The sequence below is a fragment of the Mirounga angustirostris genome, unplaced genomic scaffold (genome assembly GCF_029215605.1).
Source record: "Mirounga angustirostris isolate CCGP_5_RB_7025 unplaced genomic scaffold, mMirAng1.0.hap1 SCAF_3, whole genome shotgun sequence".
Classification (NCBI taxonomy): domain Eukaryota; kingdom Metazoa; phylum Chordata; class Mammalia; order Carnivora; family Phocidae; genus Mirounga; species Mirounga angustirostris.
The window spans coordinates 158,182,136-158,209,892 of record NW_026991711.1 but is presented as its reverse complement, the minus strand read 5'-3'; the positions used below and the strand labels follow the sequence as shown (position 1 = coordinate 158,209,892).

General features: G+C 38.8%; 1 protein-coding gene across 6 annotated transcripts; it reads right to left on the bottom strand.

Moving 5' to 3' along the window:
- Positions 1–3,610: 3,610 nt before the first annotated feature.
- Positions 3,611–27,757, bottom strand: COQ10B (coenzyme Q10B). 6 transcript variants are annotated; one of them, XM_064586866.1, is made up of 5 exons: positions 27,563–27,745; positions 21,386–21,535; positions 11,169–11,361; positions 6,358–6,459; positions 3,611–4,665 (listed from the first exon to the last, which is right to left on the bottom strand). In XM_064586866.1, exons 1-5 carry the CDS (start codon positions 27,673–27,675, stop codon positions 4,498–4,500), a joined length of 726 nt encoding a protein of 241 aa, XP_064442936.1. In that variant the 5' UTR covers positions 27,676–27,745; the 3' UTR covers positions 3,611–4,497. The 6 variants fall into 6 exon arrangements, with proteins under 6 accessions (XP_064442936.1, XP_064442937.1, XP_064442935.1 ...); XM_064586867.1 differs by having other exon boundaries at positions 3,611–4,629; positions 27,554–27,739; XM_064586865.1 differs by having other exon boundaries at positions 27,554–27,734.

Genomic DNA, 27,757 nt, shown 5'->3' with positions numbered 1-27,757 from the left:
AAAAATAAAGTCCATCACAGATCAAAAGCCAAAGTCGCTTGAAATCTGCACCTAGAAATACCTGCTTTGCTTGGATTAGAAACAGAATGACAAGAGATTAAAGGGGGCTAAATAAAAGGCATTTTAAGTGAACAAAATGTGCCTAGAATGTAGTTTGGGCTATGGAAGTAGCAAAAGGCAAACCAGTATCAAAAGAAACCTTCGAGAAAGGATTTATTTTTTATTTCTTTAAAGATTTTATTTGACAGACAGCGAGAGAGGGAACACAAGCAGGGGGAGTGGGAGAGGGAGAAGCAGGCTTCCCGCTGAGCAGGGAGCCCGATGCGGGGCTCAATCCCAGGATCCTGGGATCATGACCTGAGCCGAAGGCAGACACTCAACTGACTGAGCCACCCAGGCCAAGCTAGGTGATAAGAAGAAAAGGTAAGAGATGAAAAACACCTGGACTTTAAAAGATTATTAGAGCATGACCAGCCTAAAGAGATGAGCAGAGGAAAAAATGAGTGTCCGTGCTAGACATTGAACTACATACTTGAATTAACTCTCAACAATCTTGGATTAGGGACTCCTTACTAAACCTATACCACACCGTAAACAGGCTGTGAAAGGTTAAGTAGCTTATACAAAGTCTCGGAGCTATTAAGTGGTAGACCTCAGATTTGAACCTGGGTTTGAAGAGCTTACACTCTTAAAGAGCCAGCCTGGAATGAACCCCCTAAGCCAGGATCTAGGCAATTGTAAAACCCTTTGAAAGCTTTAGCCAGAGAAATCATTTAATTGGGGAAATTGTATTTCCCCTCTGTCACTAACCTTACAGAATGCCAGCAGGTAGGCATTTCTACTCCCTCTCCCTCTCCCCACCCCCATATTTCTCTAGGACAAGAGAATCCTGTAGAAAAACAAAAGACTTCCAGATTCTGCCATTTGAGGGTCCTTCCAATGAAAAGGCTGGCTCACCTAATCACTGTACAGTGGAACTCACTAGTCAGTATGCCCTATCTTAATGCCAATAAGCTTTTTAGTCCCTTACTTTCAAATATCAATGGGCAAACAAGAACAATCAGACAAGCCTAAACATGAAGAATAGCAAAAACCAGAAGGGATCTAGGGAAAACTTAAAAAATCATAATAAAGATGAGATCTTGTTGCCATAAACCAAGGAAGCCATAACAAAAAGGAACAATTAGAAAACATTCTTGGCCAATATAAAGTTAACAGAAGGGCTGGAAAATAGAACTGAGGAAATCTAAAAAGCAGAACAAAAAAATGGAAAATGGAAAAATGATAAAGATTTAATATAAGAGGTCAAATATCTAATTACTTAGGAATACCTGAAAGACCCAGAGAATATGGAGAGGAGGAAATTAACCAACAAATAATTCAAATTCCTCAGGATTCAAGTCACTGAGTCTGTGACTGACAGGGCCCACAAGGGGCCCAGCACAATTAATTAGGACAAGGCAACAGGGCAGATCAGCGTGCGATTTCAGACGACCCAGGAGACAAAGTTGATTTTAAAAGCTTCCAGAGACCAAAAACTGGATGCTATACAACGGACTGGGAATAACAATGGCATAAGACTTCTCAAGAACAGCACTGGACGCCAGAATACAATGAAGTCAGATCTTCAAATTGGGAGAGGAGGGAGAGGATATTATCTTTAGAGTTCTATACTCAAGTGTGAATATAAAACAATGACATTCAGACACTTGGGGATTCTAAAAACTTAGCTCCCACTTGCCTTTTCTCAGGAAACCGCTAAAGGATTTCCCCAGCATTTTGAAAGTAAATTAAAAATCGGAGGCCAAGATTCAGGATACAGGGAGCCCCCGAAAGAGAGGTGAAGGGCAATGCTGGGATGACTGCAGGGGAGCCCCAGGAGGACAGCTGCACAACAGCCTGGAGAGCAACCAGTGCAGACTGCATGATAAAGGGATGGCTGCAAGGAACGGAATGACTGAACTTGAAGTGGGTTAAACACACTACAATGCTGTTCTTGCACATAACCAGGAAGACAAAGTTGACAGCTACAAGGTTGGTTCCTTCAGCCCTTGACGTCCCAGTTGCCTTCTCTGGAATTACTGCCTCTTCCCTCTGTGACAAGGTGACAGATAGAGCTGCAAACCGTGTCCAAGGAAAACAATCAGGCAAACCCCAAGGAAAAGTTTCTCTTGCTTTCCACAGAGAGAAAAACCTTACCTAGTAGCAGTCGTATCCCATCAGTCTTCCCCTAAGAGTCCAATGACCAGAAGTCACTTAAAGGAAAGTTTATAAAGGTGTTGTTTTCCCTCTTCCGATACAGAAAGCACTGACGCCACACTTAAGTCCACAGGTCATGGCCTCCAGAGTGTTGTACAAAGAGCATAGGTATTGGAGCAAGAATGCCTGGGTACATTGTATCCTGTCTCTACTTACTGTAACCTGGGTTCTCACCATACTTAGGGAATGGTTGACTAAGATGGATGGCTAGATCAAGGTGATAGTTGTGTATTCCTGGGATCCCTCACCAAAATACTATCTACATACTCTCATAATAGCAGCCCAGTTAGATCCCAACCGCTAAGTTAGATTCTGAACCTGAGAGCTTATCTATGGCATTTACAAGAACAGTGGTAAAGTAGGTTCTTATATCCATCAAAAGAAAAGTAATATATACAGGGATAAAAAATTATCTGGGTCTTATCTCTGCCATTTGAAAAAAATTTTGTTATTTAAAAAGTAATTATCGGGGGGCGCCTGGGTGGCTCAGTCATTAAGCGTCTGCCTTCAGCTCAGGTCATGATCCCAGGGTCCTGGGATCGAGCCCTGCATCGGGCTCCCTGCTCAGCGGGAAGCCTGCTTCTCCCTCTCCCACTCCCCCTGCTTGTGTTCGTTCCCTCTCTCCTCTCTGTTTCTCTCTGTCGAATAAATAAATAAAATCTTTAAAAACAAAAACAAAAAAACCCTCCCTTAAATAAATAAGTAAGTAAGTAAGTAAGTAAGTAATTATAGGGGCGCCTGGGTGTCTCAGACAGTTAAGCGTCTGCCTTCGGCTCAGATCATGATCTCAGGGTCTTGGGATCAAGCCCCGCACTGGGCTCCCTGCTCAGCAGAGCGTTGGCTTGTCCCTCTTCACTTCCCCCCCACCCCCGCTCATGCTCTCTCTAATAAATCAACAAAATCTTTAAAAGAAATAAATAAAAGGTAATTATATACAAACTACGGATACTCTGAGGGGATACCTCATTGGTAAGTGGAAAGATACTGCTTCCCCTGTGTGAAGCCCCAACCAGTTGCATGTGAGCAGACTGCAGGAGTCCTTCACCACCGTATAAACCAGCAAGTGGCACACAGCAGGCACTCAAAACAGATTTATTGGAAACATGCTTTTATGCAGGGAGCTAATTACTGAGGTACCTTGTTTATCTGAGGAAACAAACAGCACTCTGACTAGAAAGGTAATGCAAGAGGGTTGTTGTGTATGGAGTGAAAGGAGGGAAGATCAGTATTAATTAAAGGAAGACAATTTTGCCCAGATTTGTTTCATAAAATGCTACAATTAAACTTTACTATGTCTAGTTAAAATACACATGGAAATAATATAGGAGGATTTCAATAACCAAAATAACTGTACGAAAAATAAACAAATTAACTTTATTAAGTTACCACTTCAGTCCTTTGACATTGATTTGTTTATAAAAATATCAGTTTGAAATATATTATTGAAAGTGAGTACACACAATAAATAGAAAATAGGGATGCATGGTACTGGAAACATATCAACCAACTTATCTTCATCCATTACCCACTACTGTAGACAAAATCTGACAAACAATCAGCATTATTGAAAGAGTAGTGAAAGTACCTGGGAGAGGGTTGCAAACTACAAGAGAACTAGCTTAAAGCTCTGGACCACTCACCAAAAAAAATATTCACTGTTTATCTGGGAGTTAATCTCACTATATATGGCACTGAATTTACCTACTACCCATAAGAACAATTTAAAAATAAGGAAAGTAGCCGAGGAACCTTCATTAACAGTATTTTTAAGTCAAAGTTTACTTTAAATATCTGATGATTATCCAAATATCCTAAGCTAAGAGGCAGGGTCCTATGACAATAAGTTATAAATAGTCTGAATTTAATAACTTAAAGGTGATATGGTTAATATAATACATATTATGTGAGTATCTCAACTGACCTCTTTCAAATAAGGTGATAATTAAAAGGCTTAAATTTACAGTTTCAATTTCTGGTAAGAGTGATGTCCATATTCTAGCAATAGTGATGACATCCCATTATCGTAAATATGCTAATATACACATTACTTTGAATTACACTTGATTGAATTCTATATACATGTGGTTCCATATTCCAAGTGCAAATTCTCAATGGTGCAGGCTTATAATCAAATCTGGGTTTAACAAATGCTTTCTGACTTCTGAAAGCAAATGATAAAAGCACTTCCTAAAAGTAAATAAACTAAAGTTACAAGTAAGTGACCAGTTCTTTTTCCCTTTACGTGTGATGAACTTCATGAAGCATTAATTCCCGAGGTATATTTGTTTCTGGACCATACAGCTTACATGCTCTTCTTTCAAAGGCAGCTACCATCTGCTTTACAACTTCATCGAAAAACAGTGTGGCAAGCTGAGAGTGTAGAAGGGAGCGAAATTCAAAAGAAATCTGTAGGAAAAGGTTAATTATTTTAGGAAGATCTTTCTTCTACTCAGTCTCTACTTAGGGTAGTGGTAATCAATTCAAAAGAAATCTGTAGGAAAAGCTTAATTATTTTAGGAAGATCTTTCTTTTACTCAATCTCTACTTACACTGTGAAATGGGCTGCTTGGCCAGTATCTAAGGCAGAGCTGTATGGGTGTACCTAGATGAAATTTTTTAACACCCCTCAGAAGACGGAGACTTAGTTACCACAGTAAGCACATCTACTGCTGACACCGTAAGCTTAAGTAAACAAGACCTGAACTTCATTTCAAGACAAATAATCTGCTTTTATTATTTCTAGTTAAAGAAAACTGGAAAAAAGCTTTACTGAATGAATACCATATTATTCTGGCTTCTTTTTAATGTGCCCCTTTTAGATCTAACCTATCTCTCAAAAGAAAATAAAGAAGGGAACTAATCCTTCTGATAGGTATTCCTAGGAGAAGTAGCAGCAGGAAGAGGAGATTGATCACAAAACAGGGTAGGTGCTACAATCTTAAAGTTAACAATGATTTATAACTTCATTTATATCTCCTCAAGATATAAGTCAAGGCAGGTGGTTTGAGAAATAGTATTTTAAGGACCAAATATCCACTAACCTTTAAAACTGCTTTAATTTTCATTTCTTTGGTAATTTTTCATTTTGAAGTAATTTCAAATTTATAAAAAAAAGTTACAAAAATAGTACAAAGATTTCTCATACACCCATCACCCAGATTTCCCCTTTTTAATGTCTTATATAACCACAATGCAATTATTAAAGCCAGGAAATTAAGAGTTAATGCTACTAGATAATAACACTAATATCTAATCTACACAGGCCTTATTCAAATTTCCCCAACGGTTCCATTAATGTCCACTAATTTTTGAATGAAAATAACTCAAGAGCTGAGAACATCAGCATATAGCAATGTAATCAAAATTATGACTATTTCTTGAAATGCAATGCCTGAGTTGCAAATACAGAGAATAACTCATGTATTATCTGTTCAAAGAAAAGCCACAAGTGGCTTTAAGTTTCTATAACCAAGGTGATGTGAGAACAAGGGAATACCATAGTCCCTAGATTTTAAAAACGTATTTTCCCCTTCTGCACTTTACTTCTGCATCATAAATCAATGTGTAGATTTTATTTGGTGTTAATAAACTGTTATTAAGCTTTTAGTGAAGTCATATGTCTTATCTATGGACCTATAAAAATCAGAAAATAGAGAAGGAATGACTAGTCAAGGTTTCAAGAAATAGAAAAAGGGAAAGATTCATTAGTATTCTTTCTTATAAAGTTAGCAGAGAAAAAGCACCCTGAGTGACAGCAGTGAAAAGGGGAACTGACAATCTTAGGGATCCCAGGAGAAAAGAAAATGGCTTATATTGGCAAGAGGTCACTTCCTAGTACCAAACTGAAAATGAGATTTTTTTTATCACCTGTGGTCTGACCTACATATTTTAAAAAAGAAATCTGAGATCTGAGATTTTCTGAATTCAGAAATATGAATTTAAAATTCAGAAATTTGAGATTTTCTGAAAGCATCTTTCAGTAATCACTATGCACATTAAGATTAATTACAGCAGCTGGATTCTAATCAATGGATTATTTCTTCTTTATCAACTTCACCTGATACTTGGAACAAACCAAGGGCTGTATGAGACACTTACTGAAAAATCCAAGGTACAAGTTCTTGGGTAGCCAGGAAGACCTGGGCTAAAACGCCAAACAGTCTCCAAATGATTGAAAAGCCTTCCATCAGTACAGGATGCCTAGAACAAAATGAAAAAACAAGACTGCAGTAAAATACCATTTAGACTATCCAGAATCTACAACTGAGAATTATTTCTTTTTTTAAATTTTTTTAATTTTTAAAGATTTATTTATTTTAGAGAGAGAGAGCAAGAGAGAGCATGGGGGGGGGTGAGGGGTAGAGGGAGAGAGTCTTAAGCAGACTCCGTGCTGAGCATGGGCGACGCAGGGCTCGACCTCATGACCCTGAGATCATGACCTGAGCAGAAAACAAGAGTCGGTCGCTTAACCAACTGAGACACCCAGGTGCCCCGAGGATGATTTCTTTTTTAAAATATGTTTGTAGGTCAGACCACAGGTGATAAAAAAAATCTCATTTTCAGTTTGGTACTAGGAAGTGACCTCTTGCCAATATAAGCCATTTTCTTTTCTCCTGGGATCCCTAAGATTGTCAGTTCCCCTTTTCACTGCTGTCACTCAGGGTGCTTAGAGTTTTCCCCTCCAGCAGCAAAACAGAAAGTGATTTTTCTGGAAGTTTATTTCCAGCCCTGCCATTTATAAGTAATCCTGAACAAGTTAATTCCCTGTACCATATTTCCTTAAATCTATAAAATGAGTATAATACCTATTTTATACCATTACTATGATATGTCGAAAATATTTATAAGGTATCTGGAACAGATCCTAAGTAGGGTTCTAGAATTCTCCTTTCCTACCCAAAGATTTTTCTCTTGTCTTTCACATTTAGTCTTTCCTTCATTCATTATTCTCTATTTCTAAGGGCAACCGTGGTTCTAGTTTTCCTGAGTCTGGCCCTGACCCACGTCCCTGATCCATTGCTTTCTTTAACCTCTAATCTCTTCAGTGCTCATGTTTATTTTATATGTGTATGTACACACTGAAACACAGTAGAAATATTATGTACAGTGCATCTTGATATTTCCCATTCTATATCATTAAAAGAAGGCTGATTGAGACCCACTAAAAGTTGCCTCCTGCAGTGTGAAAAATGGTGGCTGGAATCACAGTCACTAGTAGATTGTCAGGACTGGTTATGACTTTGAAAGAAGTTCAGCTTCTTTACTTACTATCCTAAGATGTTATCTGGGCCTTAGTACTAGAGACAAATGATCTCAAGAAAACATATCACCTTCCCTCAGCAGCAAACCACCTTTTAAATTCTTTTTTTTTTTTTTTATAATTTTTTTTAAAGATTTTATTTATTTATTTGAGAGAGCGAGAATGAGAGAGTACATGAGAGGGGGGAGGGTCAGAGGGAGAAGCAGGCTCCTCGCCGAGCAGGGAGCCCAACGTGGGACTCGATCCCGGGACTCCAGGATCATGACCTGAGCCGAAGGCAGTTGCTTAACCAACTGAGCCACCCAGGCGCCCCACCTTTTAAATTCTTGTTTCAAAGTCAACACCTGGGATGCCTGGGTGGCTCAGTCGGTTAAGCCTCTGCCTTTGGCTCAGGTCATGATCTCAGGGTCCTGGGATCAAGCCCCATGTCAGTCAGGCTCCCTGCTCAGTGCGGAGTTTGCTTCTCCCTTTCCCTCTGTTCCCCCCCCTCACTTGTGTACATGTGTGAGTGCTCTCTCTCTCAAATAAATAAAATCTTTTAAACCACCCCCCAAAAAAAGTCAACACCCCCCTCCCCAATTAAGCCTTAAGCTTCCAGCTCTTTTGGCATATCCTGGGGCCAATAAATAATCAAGTCCCTCTACCCTTTTCTCTTTTCTTTTTTTTTTTTAGAGAGTGAGAGCACTCACAAGTGGGCGGGGGAGGGAGCAGTAGGGGGAGCAGGAGAGGCAGAGAGAGAATCCAGGAGCCTCTGTCCCTTTTTTCTTTGATAACTTATTCCTCTTAACAGTTTAGACATCCCTCCCTGAGCGTATACACTACAGATTAGCAAAAAGGACTTGTACAGATAAACTCTTTTCCCCCAAAGTGTACTTTTTCTTCCCCAGCTATTGCCTCCCTAAACACAGAATGCAGGATTAATTCTGACTATATCTGGATCTCTCCACAGATAGTTTAAACTGGAAGCCAAAGAGCTTAAAATATATTTACAGTTGATTCCTCACTTCCTCTTCATCTAAACTCTTTTGAGTCAATTATCAGATGAAAACATGGTAGAATCATTATAAAGAAAATCCAACTGCATCAATACTAAAAAGCATTTACAAAGAAATGCTCTATTTCACATTCATAAAAGAAAATATTTTAGTTGTTAAAATGGAAAACAATGAATGTTTAAAAATTTATTTAGACATGATAAAATAGTAGTCATCAAAATGCTAACTAATAGCTAAATTTAGTCACATTATGCTAAGTCACTGGGGAAAAGTGAAAATTTTCTTCAAAGGGTTTGGTTTTATATATAGTTCAATAAAGACCATCTAATTTTTAAAAGCATCAACAATCTATTATAAATTCTTATTATTTCAGTTACCCAACTTTCAGGTAATATGTTCTACCCTTCTTTACAATCACATAAGAAGCTTATAGGAGGGGTGCCTAGGTGGCTCAATCAGTTAATCATCCGACTCTTGATTTCAGCTCAGGTCATGGTCTCAGGGTCATGAGATTGAGCCCCATATCAGGCTCCACACTGAGAGTGGAGCCTGCTTAAGATTTTCTCTCTCTCTCAAAAAAAAAAAAAAGGCAGCTTATAGGAAATTTAACAGTGAAGGAGAAACAGTTATTGGGAATAATCACTATAATACACCAACTTCTTCTGACTACTTTTTCACAAAATGTGGCAGTGCTGTATTCATACCAATAATCTAGCCCAAGGACCCACAGATTTTTACTGGTATGTTTAGATATTGCTAAAGGTCTCATTCCTAACAGCACAGATACTGACCACAATAGGAGGTATTATGATGATGACCTACAACTGGTTGTTCTGACTGAACTGACCCAGACCATACAAACTATGGCATGTAAAATGTTTGTACTGTGACTCAGGTAGTAAGATTCATGGAACCAATGTCTCTATTAAATCTGCTGAAAACTTTCAAGGGCTTCTGGCCATTACATATTCATGTACAATAGAATTACTGACATGTCACAGGCACATTTGGGGCAAGTAATAATTTGCAGAAAAAAGTCACATGGCTTCTACTGTTCCCTTGGTTTTAATGAGTTGTGTTCTATGCCACATGCTTGTATTAAGTATTAAAATCCAAAATGTGAACCCAGGGACAATTGAAAGCTGAGCATACATAGTTGTGTGTTACTCTCAAATACATCTTCAAACAATAAATTAGCACATTAAGTGAAGCAGCTTATTTTATTGGAAAAACAGCTTTGGGATCTGACATATATGTATGTCAGTATGTATGAATTTGCATAAGGTTCGTAATTTTTCTAATCCTCATAAACTGAGATAGCAATGATCATTTCATACATGTTATTATGAAGATTTTTTTCTCTTTCTTTTTAAAGATTTACTTATTCATCTGAGAGAGAGAACGCATGTGCACACAGGGGCAGAGGGAGAGAGAGAGAGAAATTCCAAGTAGACGCCACGCTGAACGCGTAACCAGAAGCAGGTTGTTTTTCTTTTTTTTCCCCCAAGAGTTATTTTAGTTAGATGCAGCATAATACATGAAGATTTAAAGTTTTAAGAGACTGAGGTCAGGAAACAGAAAAACATTTAAAGATTATAGAGATACTCACTGGTGTCAGAAAGACTGAAACAGAGTCTTGGCTCTGTAATCTTGGGCAAGTTATCTAACTCTTCTAAGCCTTAATTCGCTCAACTGTAAGATGGAGAATGGTAACATTTGAATCTCAAAGGGCTGTAGCGAAGACTAAATGAATAATTCAAGTAAAGCACTACAAAGAACTCGATAAATGTTAGCTATTGTAAGAGAGACAGTGCAGAACAGAACTCCTAAAACTATGAGACAAACAGGTGGAAACATTCATAATGGCAAAGTCCCGTGAGGCACGGCCTCTTAAGTGGAGTTCAAGTTTGAGAGTAAGATGAGTGTGGACTCCAAGTCTTAGCTTCACTGGACAGTAGACTCTTTCTGGTATGAGAGATGCCACCTCCTTCAATGCCTAACAAGGAGCTGACAAAGGCATTTAGCTCTGGCTAATTACCAAGAAATGATATCCTATGGGCATAAAACACAACTAAGCTTTAAGTCTTTGGTCACCAAACTCTAGGAATTCAAAAGAATTCTATGGAATTCTGCCTTTTTTGTGTGTTTAAGCCTGGGTATCTGTCTATATACATGTCCCCTCTTTTGACAAGGATAAGATGATCAATACAATACTTTTAACAGTACCGGGCATTTCAGTACCCACCGCATGGCAGGATGACCTCAACAATGTTTATGTTATCCACATTTGTATCTTTTCTACCTTTCTTCATCCTCTCACTTTCCCTGACTTAACTTCTAAAAAAACTAGCGCAAAAATTAACTTTAAACACTTTTCACTTGTGTGGTCCAATCTTTCCTAAGGGTCAGTAATCCTCAACTGAAGAAAAAAAGAAAAAGCTTCTTATTTACATATTCTAGTCAAATTTCTGTTTGGAAAGACTAATGCTAATATTGTATAAAACAGCAGTTAGGAGACATAAGAAATCATTCATTTTTTCCCCCTCCATCTCTAATTAATTTAGGGAAATACTTTTAAGCTATTATACTTTAAATTATTTGATATAATCAACACTTGGGAAATATTTAAAAACAATGAAAAGCAAAACTATTACCTTTACCAAATGTGGTTTCACCAAGGTTACTACTGATGTGTAGCGCTCCAACACAGGTGGAAACCCAATTTCTAATCGTGTTTTGCAGTATCCGGTTCTCTTTGATATTACATCTGATTTTTTGCACCAAGGAACAAAATGCTTGTAATCCTCCATTCCTGATACCACATCATACATTTCCTGCATAGAATATCTTGAAAAAAACAAAAAAGAGAGAGGTGTTAACTACACCTATTTATAAGGGATATATATACTTTAAATTGAATATAAATAAAGCTAGTGTGTACAAGGCAATAAATCATTTGGTAATTATGCTAAACCACACATTGAAATGAATGACTTCAAAGCAATACAAAAAGATAAAAGGGAGCTAAATATTTGCATAAAGCAGAGGTCATAATTTAGCATACCACAGGTTGAATCTGGCTTACACATGTGGCTTTTGAAATTTTAATTAGCAGCCAGCATTTAAAAATTGAGGGCTTGAGAAAAAAAAAAAAAAAACAGGGCACCTGGGTGGCTCAGATGGTTAAGCATCTGCCTTTGGCTCAGATCCTGACCTCAGGGTCCTGGGATAGAGTCCTGCATCGGGCTCCCTGCTCAGTGAGGAATCTGCTTCACCCTCTGCCTCCCCACCCCTCCCCCTGCTCATGTGCTCACTCTCAAATGAATAAATAAAATCTTAAAAAAAGAGAGGAAAAAAACTCAACTGGAAGCAACTTACTTATCAGTTAATAGATGTTAATAAATGCTTAATATAATAAAAATTATTAAAAATTATGATATATCCATACTGTGGAACTCCGTACCAGTTATTTATAAGAATTAGAATCAAATATTTAAAGTTTGTTTATTTATTTATTTATTTTAGTAATCTCCACACCCAAAATGGGGCTCAAACTCATGACCCTGAGATGAAGAATTGCATGCTCTTTTGACTTAGCCAGCCAGGCGCCTCCCACTTTGTTTTTAAGTTTATTTTTTTTAAGATCAAATATATACTTTAGAGCAAAGAGGTTTACAATATATTCTTATATGAAAAAAACGCTTTACAAAGCAGACAGGATATGGACAATTCTATTATCCATTTAGGAAAAATTATAAATAAATACTGTATTTCTCACTTTTAAACACTTGATATTTATTTTTTCCTGAAAGTAATTGTTATATCAACATAATAACTGTAATGAAAATATATTTTAAAAGCCCTAGAAGGACACAGATTAAATAGATTTTTTTTTAAAATATTTTATTTATTTGAGAGAGAGAGAACACGAGCAGAGGGGAGGGGGCAAAGGGAGAGGGACAAAGAGAAGCAGACTGTCCACTCAGCAGGAAAACCAACATGGGGCTTGATCCCAGGATCCCAAGACCATGACCTGAGCTGAAGGCAGATGCTTAACTGACTGAGCCACCCAAGCACTCCAACATCAATAGTTTTTAACTTAAGAAAAAGAAGTAGGAGTAAAAATAGTACATATACTTCTATATTGTTAGATTTTTATACAAGTATGTAGTATTTTTAAAATTTAAAAAAAAAGAAACCATTCTAGAACACAAAGAAAGGAACCTCTCATTCTTTTTATGAGCCACCATAACACCCTGCCAACCTGAACGTGACAAAGAACATAAAAAATAAAACCTGTAGACCAATATCACCTGTGATTACTGAAGCAAAAATTCTAAATATCAGCAAATAAAATCCAGCAATGCATTAAAAAAATTAGCAATCAAATTCAACTCTTTTAAAGATTCATGGATGGCTTAATACTAAGAATTATAACATTATAATCATATTAACCAAAAGAAGAAAAACTGTATAATTCCCTCCATAAATGGTCAAATACCAAAAGCATTCCCATTAGAGTTAGAAATAAGACAAAGATGTTAGTTATTACAGTTATATAACATTGTTTTGGGGAGGAGTACAAGACAGTGGAGGAGTAGGAGACCTTAGTTTCATCTGGTCCCAGGAATTCAGCTAGATAGCTATCAAATCATTCTGAATATCTGTGAACTCAACTGGAGAGCTAAGAAAAGATTAACTGCAACTCTACAAATAGAAAAGCAACCACTTTCTGCAAGGTAGGAGAATGACAAGATGGAAAAAATCACCTCAAAAAAGAGAACAAGAGGCAGTACTGACTGTCAGGGACCTAATCAGTATGGACGTAAGTAAGAGGTCAGAACTAGAGTTCAGAATAACAATTATAAAGATACCAGGTGGGCTTGAGAAAAGCATAGAAGACACTAGAGAATCCCTTTCTGGAGAAATAAAAGAACTAAAATCTAACCAAGTCAAAATCAAAAAGGCTATTAATGAGATGCAATAAAAAATGGAGGCTCTAACTGCTAGGATAAATGAGACAAAAGAGAGAATTAGTGATATAGAAGACCAAATGATGGAGAATAAAGAAGCTGAGAAAAAGAGAGAGGAACAATTACTGGATCATGAGGGGAGAATTCGAGAGATAAGTGATACCATTAAGTGAAACAGTTTTAGAATAATTGGGATCCCAGAAGAAGTGGGGGGCAGAAAGTATACTGAAGCAAATTAAAGCAGAGAACTTCACTTATCTAGGGAAGGGAACAGGCATCAAAATCCAGGAGGCACAGAGAGCCCCCCTCAAAATCAGTAAAATCAGGGCAACACCCTGACATCTAATAGTAAAACTTGCAAATCTCAGAGACAAAGAGAAAATCCTGAAAGCAGCATGGGATAAGATCTCTGTAACATACAAGGGTAGAAACATTAGATTGGCAGCAGACCTATCCACAGAAACCTGGCAGGCCAGAAACGACGGGCATGATATATTCAGGGTGCTAAATGAGAAAACTATGCAGCCAAGAATACCTTACCCAGCTAGGATGTCATTCAAAATAGGAGGAAAGGTAAAAATCTTCCAGGACAAACAGAAACTGAAAGAATTTGTGATCACCAAACCAGCCCTGCAAGAAATATTAAAAGGGATCTTTTAAGCAAAAAGAGAGTCCAAAAGTAACATAGACCAGAAAGGAACAGAGATAATCTACAGAAACAGTGACTTTACAGGTAATACAATGGCACTAAATTCATATCTTTCAGTAGTTACTCTGAAAGTAAATGGGCTAAATGCCCCAATCAAAAGACAAAGGGTATCAGATGGGACAAAAAAGCAAGACCTACTGATATGCTGTATGCAAGAGACTCATTTTAGACCCAAAGACATCTCCAGATTGAAACTGAAGGGGTGGAAAACCATTTATCATGCGAATGGACATCAAAAGAAAGCTGGGATGGCAATCCTTCTATCAGAAAAATTAGATTTTAAACCAAAGATGGTAATAAGAGATGAGAAAGGACACTATGTCATAATTAAAGGGTCTATCCAATAAGAAGATACAAAAATTGTAAATATTTATGCCCCTAACATTGGAGCAGCCAATTATATAAGCCAATTAATAACAAAATTAAAGAAACACATCAGTAATAACACAATAATAGTAGGGGACTTGAACACACCCCTCACTGCAATGGACAGAACATCTAAGCAGAAGATCAACAAGGAAACAAGGGTTTTGAATGACACTCTGGACCAGATGGACTTCACAGCTACATTCAGAGCATTTCCATCCGAAAGGAACAGAATACACATTCTTCTAAGGTGCACATGGAACATTCTCCAGAACAGATCACATACTGGGTCACAAATCAGGTACCAAAAGACTGGGATCATTCCCTGCATATTTTTGGACCACAATGCTTTGAAACTGGAACTCAATCACAAGAGGAAATTTGGAAATAACTCAAATACAAGGAAGCTAAAGAGCATCCTACTAAGGAATGAATGGTCAACCAGGAAATTAAAGAAGAATTTAAAAAATTCATGGAAACAAATGAAAATAAAAACACAACTGTTCAAAATCTTTGGGATACAGCAAAGGTGGTCCTAGGAGGGAAGTATATAGCAATACAAGCCTTCCTCAAGAAACAAGAAAGGTCTCAAATACACAACCTAAACTTACACCTAAAGGAGCTGGAGAAAGAACAGCAAATAAAGCCTAAACCCAGCAAGAGAAGAGAAATAATATAGATTAGAGAAGAAATCAACGAAATAGCAACCAGGTTCAATAAAACTAAGAGCTGGTCCGTTGAAAAGAATTAATAAGATTGATAAGTGATAAGTCCCTGGCCAGACTTATCAAAAAGAAAAGAGAAAGGGGCGCCTGGGTGGCTCAGTTGGTTAAGCGACTGCCTTCGGCTCAGGTCATGATCCCAGGGTCCTGGGATCGAGTCCCACATCGGGCTCCCGGCTCAGCGGGGAGCCTGCTTCTCCCTCTGACCCTCTCCTCTCTCATGCTGTTTCTCTCTCGCTCGCTCTCCAATAAATAAATAAATAAAATCTTTAAAAAAAAATTTAAAAAAAGAAAAGAGAAAGGACCCAAATATATAAAATCATGAATGAAAGAGGAGATCACAACCAACACCGAAGAAATACAAACAATTATAAGAACATATGATGAGCAACTATATGCCAACAAATTAGGCAACCTAGAAGAAATGGATGCATTCCTAGAGACACATAAACTACCAAAACTGAAACAGGAAGACACAGAAAACCTGAACAGACCCATAACCAGCAAGGAAATTGAAGCAGTAATCAAAAATCTCCCAACAAACAAGAGCCCAGGGCTGGATGGCTTCCCAGGGGAATTCTACCAAACATTTAAAGAAGAATTAATACTGGGGCGCCTGGGTGGCTCAGTCAGTTAAGCATCTGCCTTCGGCTCAGGTCATGATCCCAGGGCCCTGGGTTTGAGTTCCACAGCAGGCTCCTTGCTCAGTGGGGAGCCTGCTTCTCCTTCTTCATCTGCCTGCCACTCCCCCTGCTTATGCTCTGCTCTCTCTCTCACTCTCTCTCTGTGTCAAATAAATAAATAAAATCTTTAAAAAAAGAATTAATATATTCTTCTGAAGCTGTTTCAAAAAACAGAAATGGAAGGAAAACTTCCCAACAATTTCTATGAGGCCAGTATGACCTTGATCCAAAAACCATACAAAGACCCCACCAAAAAGGGGAAATACAGACCAATATCCCTGATGAACATGGATACAAAAATTCTCACCAAGATGCTTGCCAATAGGATCCAACAGTGCATTAAAAGGACTATTAGCCACGACCAAGTGGGATTTATTCCTGGGCTGCAAGCGTGGTTCAACATCCACAAATCAGTCAATGTAATACATTACATTAATAAAAGAAAGGACAATAGGTACAGAAAAAGCATCTGACGAAGTACAGCATCCTTTATTAAAACTCTGCACAGTGCAGGGCTGGAGGGAACATACCTCAATATCATAAAAGCTACATACAAAAAGCCCACAGAGAATATCATTCTCAATGGGGAAAAACTGAGCGCTTTTCCCCTAAAGTCAGGAATACAACAGGGATGTCCACTATCACCACTGTTGTCCAACATAGTACTAGAAGTCCTAGCCTCAGTAATCAGGTAACAAAAAGAAATGAAGGGCATCTGAATCAGTAAAGAAGTCAAACTCTCACTCTTCACAGATGACATGATACTGTGGAAAACCAAAAAGACTCCACCCCAAAATTTCTAGAACTCATACTGGAATTCAACAAAGCGTCAGGATATATAATCAATGCACAGAAATCTGTTGCATTTCTATACATTAACAATGAGACAGAAGAAAGAGAAATTAAGGAGTCGATCCCATTTACAATTGCACCCAAAACCATAAAATACCTAGGAATAAACCTAACCAAAGAAGCAAAGGATCTGTACGCAGAAAACTATAGAATACTCATGAAAGAAACTGAGGAAGACACAAAGAAATGGAAAAACGTTCCATGCTCATGGACTGGAAGAACAAATATTGTGAAGATGTCAATGCTACCTAGAGCAATCTACACATTCAGTGCAATCCCTATCACAATACCATCAACTTTTTTCACAGAGCTGGAATAAATAATCCTAAAATTTATGTGGAATCAGAAAAGACCCCAAACAGCCAAAGGAATGTTGGAAAAAAAAAAAACAAAACCCAAAGCTGGTGGGATCACAATGCCAGACTTCAAGCTCTATTACAAAGCTGTAATCATCAAGACAGTATGATACTGGCACAAAAACAGTCACATAGATCAATGGAACAGAAGAGAGAAGCCAGAAATCGACTCTCAACTCTATGGTCAACTAATCTTCCACAAAGCAGGAAAGAATATCCAATGGAAAAAAGACAGTCTCTTCAACAAATGGTGTTGGGAAAATTGGACAGCCACATGCAGAAGAATGAAACTGGACCATTTCCTTACACCACACACAAAAATAGACTCAAAATGGATGAAAGACTTAAATGTGAGACAGGAATCCATCAAAATCCTAGAGAACACAGGCAGCAACGTCTGTGACCTCGGCTGTAGCAACTTCTTGCTAGGCACGTCTCCAAGGCAAGGGAAACAAAGGCAAAAATGAACTATTGGGACTTCATCAAGATATACACACACACACACACACACACACACAAATACATATAATGGAATGAAAGCCATCAAAATGAAATTTTGCCATTTGCAACAACGTGGCTGGAACTAGAGGGTATTATACTGAGCGAAATAAGTCAATCAGAGAAAGACAATTATCATATGATCTCACTAATATGTGGAATTTAAGAAACAACACAGAGAATCACAGAAGAGAGGAAAAAATAAATGAGACAAAATCTGAGAGGGAGACAAACAATAAGAGACTTTTTTTTTTAAGATTTTACTTATATGACAGAGAGAGACACAGCGAGAGACGGAACACAAGTAGGGGGAGTGGGAGAGGGAGAAGCAGGCTTCCTGCCGAGCAGGGAGCCGGATGCGGGGCTCGATCCCAGGACCCTGGGATCATGACCTGAGCCAAAGGCAGAAGCTTAATGACTGTGCCATCCAGGCGCCCCAAGAGACTCTTAATTATAGGAAACAAACTGAGGGCTGTTCGAGGCGAGGGGAGTGGGGGGATGGTGTAATTGGGTGATGGACATTAAGGAGGGCACATGATGTAATGAGCACTGGTTATCATTTAAGACGGATGAATCACTGACCTGTACCTCTGAAACTAATGGCTCAGTCGTTAAGCGTCTGCCTTCGGCTCAGGTCGTGATCCCAGGGTCCTGGGATCGAGCCCCGCATCGGGCTCCCTGCTCGGCGGGAAGCCTGCTTCTCCCTCTGCCACTCCCCCTGCTTGTGTTCCCTCTCTCACTGTGTCTCTCTCTTCAAATAAATAAATAAAATCTTAAAAAAAAAAAAAAAGTTTTAAAAAAATGTTAATTAATTGAATTTAAATTTAAAAAATTAAGTAATTCAAGATGAAAACAAAATAAAACATTGTTTTCAAAGTATTATCATGAAATGAGGTCCACAGTAGAGGGGACGGAAAAAAAAAACCCTACCTCCTAAACCTCCTAGGTTTTAGTCGCTTTGAAATAAATGCTAAAATAAGTCCCATGAAGAAGTATGAAATCTTGCAGCCTGGAAGCTGTTATAAAAGTAGTCTACAACAACTAAGAAAGCAGTATGGTACAGTGGTCAAGGGTATGGACTTTGTAGTCAGAAAGGACTACACTCAAATACTAACCCTAAAACTAAGCCACATGACCCAGGGTAGGTTGTTTAACTTCTCAATTTTATTTTCTTCATCCATAACTGAAAAGTACCTCTACAGGGTTCTTTTGAGGGTTAAGTGAAATAGTTTTGGCATAGTGCACAATGCTTAATAAGCAATTAATAAAGGGGCTCCTGGATGGCTCAGTTGGTTAAGCATCTGACTTCGGCTCAGGTCATGATCTCAGGGTCCTGGGATGGAGCCCAAATTAGGCTCCTCACTCAGCGGGGAGTCTGCTTGTCCCTCTGCCCCTCCCCTGCTTGTGTGCGTGCTGCCTCTCTCTCTCAAATAAATTTAAAAAATCTTTAATTAAAAAAAAAGCACTTAATAGGGGCGCCTGGGTGGCTCAGTCGTTAAACGTCTGCCTTCAGCTCAGGTCATGATCCCAGGGTCCTGGGTTCGAGCCCCGCATCGGGCTCCCTGCTCCGCGGGTAGCCTGCTTCTCCCTCTCCCCCTCCCCCTGCTTGTGTTCCCTCTCTCACTTCGTCTCTCTCTGTCAAATAAATAAATATTAAAAAAAAAAAAGCACTTAATAAATAGTAGCTAATATTATGTGTTTATGTCAAATACGGGGGAAAAAGATAAGATGATCACTGGATAAGACCAATTTGTAATAAAAAGAATTCCAGCATGAGAAAGACTAAGGAAGTAAGTAACAATAAGTAAATATGGTGGAAAAATAATCTTAGGAATCATGCATGACACTTAATGTACATTATCTCCATGAGCTTCAGTTTCCTCATCTCTAAAATGGGAATAACAACACCTAGTTTCCATGGCTACTGTGAGAATTAAACGAAACTATAAATATAAAGCACCCAGTAATACCTGTCAAATGACAGGTACACAGTAAAAAAAAGATATTGGTAGTGATTCAAAAGTAAAAGACTGGGCGTCTGGGTGGCTCAGTCATTAAGCATCTGCCTTTGGCTCAGGTCATGATCCCTGGGTCCTGGGACTGAGCCCCGCATCCAGCGCCCTGCTTGGTGGGAAGCCTGCTTCTCCCTCTCCCACTCCCCCCGCTTGTGTTCCCTCTCTCACTGTCTCTCTCTCTCTCTCTGTCAAATAAATAAATAAAATCTTTAAAAAAAAAAAAAAAGTAAAACAGACCAATTCACTATTTATCTTTTCATTGCCATTTCTCTTTTTGACAGATACCAGCTCTGGCAAAGACATCTACCTGTCCAATTATTTAGGCTCTCTTTACATGGTGCTATTGCTGGGAAGAAGCTGCCCACCCGGAGGCTACTATTCCCAATTCCCCTCTTGCATTTAGATGGGGTTACATGACTAGTTCTTGCCAATAATCCCTTCCAGACCAATATGGTTTAGAATCAAGTATATCTTCTTAAAAGACTAAGGAATTACAAAAGGCACAAGTTTAGATGGAGCTTAGGTTCCTAAACTGCTGCCCGTGGATGGGGAATACCCACTTGAACTTTACATAAGAAAGAAATAAACTTGGGGGTTTTACCTGTATAGCTGCTAGCATTACCTTAACCAATACAGTGATTTAGCCAGTAATAAAGGTAATTTTAGTGACAAAAGCTGAGTCTGCTGAAAGTCCTTTACTACAGAAAAATCAGAATGGAAAAAGCAACTGAAAAAATTATTGAAATGCACTTTTACAAGAATTCATGTAATACTTAATGGCCTGTTGAGAATTAAGATCCCCTTGTAGAAATTCCCATATGAACAGATGCTGTATTTCTGGTTTAGCAGAACTGCAGTCTCTCTATTCTCTTCTATATATACCCCTAGATCAGGGGCCAAACCTGGCCCAAAGCCTGGTTCTGTAAATAAAGTTTTATTAGCACACAGTCACACCCATTTATTACATACTGTCCACAGCAATATGTTGTTTGGGCTACAATTACAATGACAGAGTTGAGTAGCTGCTACAGAGACAGTATGGTCCACAAAACCTAACATATATACTATCTGGTCCTTTACAGAAAAAGTTTGCCAACCTACACTCCAGGTGGTAGGAGCCTCTTAGCACATCTGTATGTTACTTATCTATGTATGTCTATATGTGAGGGAGCTATTTAAACATATTGGTGTGGGGGCACCTGGGTGGCTCAGTCATTAAGCGTCTGCCTTTGGCTCAGGTCATGATCCCAGGGTCCTGGGATCGAGCCCCACATCGGTCTCCCTGCTCGGCGGGAAGCCTGCTTCTCCCTCTCCCGCTACCCCTGCTTGTGTTCCCTCTCTCGCTGTATCTCTGTCAAATAAATAAATAAAATCTTTAAAAATAAATAAATAAATAAACATATTGGGCCCAACATATCACTAATGTTGCCACTATAGAAACAAACAGTGTACAAAAATGTAGGTCTAAACAGTTCAATTATTTCCTTTACACATCAAGGTTTAAATCTATCCTATAAAGTTACCATATAATTATGTTCATTCAACAAATATTTATAAAACAGCAAAAGCTGTGGAAAGGCCAATCTAGAAAAATTAAAGCATATTCTGTAAGAAGAAAAATCCAGAAAAAAAGTCATGAATACTCTACAGAAAATTGTGAACATACTCTTTTAGCAGAACTATTATTATATACAAACCCTATAATTCTCCTCTCTGAATATTCTTTTCTTTTGTTTATTAATGGTGCAGCAATTCTGAAGAAGGTTCTTGCATAAATCTCCTTAGGCAAAACTGAGGTATGTAGTGGAAGAGTTCTGCTCATCAGTATACCACAGGAAGCTAAATATCTAAAAAGACAAAAAGTACTTGATTTAGCGTAGCACTGAAAATTAAAAGGAAACACAAATTATAGATTGTAAAATACTATCACACATTATTTTTTTTAATGTAAACTCTACACCCAACATGGGGCTCGAACTCATGATCCCAAGATCAAGAGTTACATGCTCCACCAACTGAGCCAGCCTGGCACCCCAGTAACTATCACACTTTAGAAGGCTTTGCAACTTCAGACTATTCCTGAAAATACACACACACACACACACACACAGACACAGTTGTGCACACATGCATGCATAGGCACACGGAAAAAAATAAGCTTCTTAAGTACCATAAAGAAAACTAAAAATAACAGTTTATAGTTAGGGTTAGAAATTTCTGGCACAAATGGTGTCTTTCCCAGAAAGTTGGCTTTCAGTCTATAGTCACATATTACAACATATTCTTCCCATACACTTGCTAGAATATTCATCATCTATTTTCTTTCTTTCTTTCTTTCTTTTTTTAAGTAAACTCTACCCCCAATGTGGGGCTCGAACTCAAAACCCTGAGACCAAGAGTCACATGCTCTACTGACTGAGCCAGCCAAGAACCCTTCATCATCTATTTTTTTTTTTTTTAAGATTTTATTCATTTATTCATGAGAGACAGAGAGAGAGGGAGGGAAGCAGAGGCAGAAGAGAAGCAGGCTCCCTGCAGAGCAGGGACCCCTGATGTGGGACTCGATCCCAGGACCCTGAGATCATGACCTGAGCTGAAGGCAGACGCTTAACGACTGAGCCACCCAGGCGCCCATCATCTATTTTCTAACTCATCTATCCAGGTTGTCTTCCCAGCTGGATCCACAGATGCTCCTTAATTCTTGATCTACTCTGAGACTTCAGATTGGAAATCTAGTGGCCCTGTTAGAACTGCTGCTCTGAATGACATATCAGATAAAGAGCTAATATCCAAAATCTATAAAGAACTTATCAAACTCAACACCCAAAGAACAAATAATCCAATCCAGAAATGGGCAGAAGACATGAACAGACATTTTTCCAAACAAAGAAGACATCCAAATGGCCAACAGACACATGAAAAAGTGCTCAACATCACTCAGCATCAGGGAAATCCAAATCAAAACCTCAATGAGATACCACCTCACACCAGTCAGAATGGCTAAAATTAACAAGTCAGGAAATGACAAATGTTGGCGGGGATGTGGAGAAAGGGGAACCCTCCTACACTGTTGGTGGGAATGCAAACTGGTACAGCCACTCTGGAAAACAATATGGAGGTTCCTCAAAAATTTGAAAATAGAGCTACCCTACAACCCAACAATTGCACTACCGGGCGTTTACCCCAAAGATACAAATGTAGTGATCCAAAGGGGTATGTGTACCCCAATGTTTATAGCAGCAATGTCCACAATAGCCAAACTATGGAAAGAGCCAAGATGTCCATCAACAGATGAATGGATAAAGAAGATGTGATATATATATATATACACACACACACATACATACACACAATGGAATATTATGCAGCCATCAAAAAAAATATAACAAAATCTTGCCATTTGCAACAACGTGGACGGAACTAGAGGGTATTATGCTAAGCAAAATAAGTCAATCAGAGAAAGACCAGTATCATATGATCTCATTGATATGAGGAATTCTTAATCTCAGGAAACAAACTGAGGGTTGCTGGAGTGGTGGGGGTGGGAGGGATGGGGTGGCTGGGTGATAGACATTGGGGAGGGTATGTGCTGAGCACTGTGAATTGTGTAAGACTAATGAATCACAGACCTGCACCTCTGAAACAAATAATACATTATATGTTAAAAAAAAAAAAAAGAAGAAGAAGATAGCAGGAAGGGAAAAATGAAGAGGGGGAATCAGAGGAGGAGACAAACCATGAGAGACTATGGACTCTGAGAAACAAACTGAAGGTTTTAGACGGGAAGGGGTGAGGGGATGGGTTAGCCCGGTGATGGGTATTAAGGAGGGCACATATTGCATGGAGCACTGGGTGTTATATGCAAACAATGAATCATGGAACACTACATCAAAATAATAATGTAATGTATGATGACTAACGTAACATAATAAAATAAAATAAAATAAAAAAAGAACTGTTGCTCTGTTCTCCTTTCCCTTCCAATCTCCATTTCAATGCACACATGTAAAAACACATGTCAAGGAAATTAGAATGTTACTGGTTTTGGGTACTTCTAAATATAGATGCCTGATATACTTTTATTCATCTGAGTATTTTTTCCTTTCCCTAGTAAGATTATTGCATAACTATTTCATACTATTCATATATTAGTTCACATACTTATTGAGCTTTTGTTCTGTGCTAGGCACTAGGGATATAATGGTAAAAATAAACTTTATGAGGATTACTTTGTAGTTGAGGATTCAAAAAAAGTGCTAAGAAAGAAATGGGGGTGGAGACATGTAATTGGGAGCTCCTTTAGTTAGGGCAGTCTAGGAAGTCCTCTGAGGTTATATTTCAGCTGAAACATAATGGAAGAAGTTAGCCATGTAAAGAGAGAAATGGGTATGTATGTACATAAAAAATGTGTGTGTGTACATACAGTGTACATATATGGAAGGAGGCGAGGTAGATGGGGGGCATTCCAGGTAGTAGGGAAAGACCTTGGCAGTATCGAGAGACTAAGAAAGACTAACAGTGTAGCAGCAGTATAGCAAGCCAGGAGAGTACCATGAAATAATGTTAGATGGGTTGGAGCTGGATCATGCTGGGAATTATTAACCAGGATAAAGCAATTTGGAATTTATCCGCAGTGAGAAGCTGCTGAAGAATTCAAAGCAAAAGAGTGCTATTTCATTAAATCAAATCTTCAAATTATTTTTTTAAACAGTATTTTTTTAAAAGATTTTATTTATTTATTAGAGAGAGTGTGTGCACTGGAGGGGCAGAGGGAGAATCCTGAAGCAGATTCCCTGCTGAAGGTAGAGCCCAAGGTGGGGCTTGATCCCAGGACCCTGAGATCATAACCCGAGCCAAAATCAAGAATCAGCAGCTCATCAATTAAGCCACCCAGGTGCCCCCAAATTATTTTTTAAATATTTCTTATTTTTTGTTTTTTAAAACAGTTTGGGGGTTGGGAGGGAATCGCTGCGGCTCCCCCCCGCCCCACTCCCGTCCCCCTCGCGGGTCACCAACTGCCACTGGTGCCCAGGTATGGGCCGACCCTCCAGCTCCATCCATTTTCAGGGCTAGTTAATTTGGCAGGTGAGCTGTTACACACTCCTTAGCGGACCCAAATTATTTCTTAAAAGGGGAATGGATGGCCTGGTCAAATCTCCTTATGTCCTACATAAAATCTGCTTTATGAAATAGGATTTACATATAAACAAAATTTCTTTAAGGACACAGACACCCTACAGTTTGGCCAGGGTGGAAGAGACAATCAAGTCAAACAAAGAATGGTTGAAGAAATTGGGAATATTCAGCCAGAAGATAGGGATGATACCTGAGGATATGGTTCCAAAATGTAAGACAAAAGTCCAATTGGATGGAGACAAATTTGGGCTCCATAATACAAGAAAGAACTTTTGAACAATTAACATTCTTTATAAAAATTAGATGGGCTTCTTCCAGAGTCAATGAAATAGAGGTCAATGAAAATGGTTAAGCTAAATGCTGCACAACTATTAAATAAAATGTAAAGGAAAAGAATAAAACATATGAACTGTATGGATGAACTTACTGGCCCCTTTAAGACTTTAGGATATTTATGTATCCAGCTCTAAATAACACTTCAAAAAAATGAACAATGGGGAAAATATAGTAAAACAAGATAGCTTTCAGAATTCTAGGTTTTCTAGGCTATAACAAGTAGTATTTGATTTTATAATGATGATAACAGCATATTTTAAAGATATCTATGATATTCTTTTTTAGTCAAAAGAGATTTTAGATAGATTCATCTTCTAGAGAGAAAAATTTGTTCCTATTTTAGATAGATTCATCTCCTAGAGAGAATAAAAGTGTTCCCAAAAATCTTTAAAAATATGATTTGTTATGTGCATCTTATTTTAAAGGCAGAGATAATATTAAAATAAGCCCACTGTGAATTTTCTTTAGAGTTAACCTATAGAGTTTGCTTAGAAGTTGGATTATACTAATAAAAAAGAATGAGTTACTCTGCTAAATGAAGCAGAACAGCAGAAATAAAAAATTAGGCAGTTAATTTAGCTTCCTTTAGAAAGTCACATAACATAATTTAGGATCTCTGTTAATTGTATTGATCACAAAAACCAAATCTGGTGTACAAAATACCTAATCACGTTTCCCTTCTAAAACATACTTTGTTATAACAGTTTTACCTATTTCCCCACTTTTTGTATAGTTACCTTATTACCTATTATTGGAAGCCAATTATGTGACAAATATTGAGCACACCCAATAATTTTCTGATAAGTCAGTATCAGAAAAGGCAGCATCTCTGAAAACCTTTATTTAAAAAAGCTAAGACCGTTGCTTCTGAAGAGGTGAACTGGTTGACTAGGAAACTTACTTTTCACTGTACATGGTTTTGAATTTTGTACCAAGTTTATGTAATACCATCGCCCCAACCTCCCCTTCTTCCTGCCCAAAAAAACCCCCACAAAAAAACCCTTACACAATCTGATTACAATCATAAAGGAAATAGCTGTGTTTAGAGCAAGCTAATAGTTTTCCTGATGAGTTCCCATACTATGGTTAAAAGCACTGGACAGCACATCTAGTTTCACACATTATCAAGAATAATATAATATCTTCAACTGCAATGAGGAGCCATACAGTCATATGTATTGTTAAACCATGAAATTAAAACTGAATCAGATGAAGGACAGCTTTTTGTCACTAACTTTCCAATACTACATCTCAAATACTCTACTATAATAAAGGCCAGAACGTATGTTAGTGCTTCTGCCTAAAAATGAGCTCATAAACTTCCTCCCTTTTCATTATTATAAACAATAAATATTTGTCTTGGAATTTACGCCTTAATTTGATCATTAAAACAATCTTATTTTTTTCTTAGAAGTAACAGTTTGGTTTATTTGCAAGCCAACATTTTATAAGGGTAACACAAACAGATCTAAAGCATGATAGACTATGTTCTGCTTAGAAGTCCTCTTTCAGGTTGTTTCCTTCAGCAGGACTAAACGATATGAGAATATTTTATTTCTATTTCAACCACTATTTCTCTAAAAGGATTTAGAGTTGGTTGTTTTGGGTAACTGAAAAATTCTTCATTAAATCTAAATTCCTGGAGTTCAACATTTGTGCTTTCTCCCTTCATTTTGTACTGTTTACAACTGAATACATTTTAAACACTATAATTTTCGAGCATACTTTATTACAAAGTCATTAGTAAAAAGAAACTAAGTGGTCGAAGTATGTAATCATTCCTGTCTCCGCCTCCACCCACCAAAAAGGAACCAACCAGGTAATCGAAGACTGGTTCAAGGTTACAGGACCTCTAAGTGACAGTCGAGTGGAAAAAAATCGTATTGGCTACGTTTAGTTTTGCAAGCACCAAAGGGCGGAGTCAAAGACCCCCTACCCCAAACTGGGAAAGGACTTCGGGCCAGCAGGCACGCTGGGGGAACAGAAGAGGGCTCACCGCCGGGCCACAAACTCCCACAGCCCGGCAGCCAGCAACTCTTGGGCCGCAAAGTTAAAACTTCCCGAGAGCAGCAACAGCAGCAGGCCGTAGGGGAGGAGACCGGAAGAACCCCAAGTTACCGGTTGTCGAGTTGCTTTATCAGTGGCTCCTAAAGTCGCTCGGCCGAGGATTCACCACCTCTCGCGAGGGTAGCGAGCCACTAACCCGACGAGCCTCCCGCCCGGGGTGACGTGCGCAAAGCCCAAGTACCTCAAATGCCGATCTCAGGACTTTGTCTCTTTAGAGACGCGGAAATGCATCCGGTCCGGCTCCGCCTCACCCCAAAATTCCTCGGGCCCTCCACTCGGCAAGCCCAGGCCGAAAGCTACCCCCGTCGTAGCGCCCCTGTTATTACCTGACGTACCGCGCAGCTCCCTGAGCCGGAGCCGGGGTTCCGGCCGCTGCCGTCGACTTTGGACGGCATCCCGAAACCACCTTTCTTAGAGCCCTCTGACCGGTCCGAGCTGCCATGATCATCTCCCTAATGCCGGTCGCCACCTCCGGGACCAGGCCCACGGCACCGCCCTCCTGCGGCCCGCGGAGCCACCCGGCTCCGGCG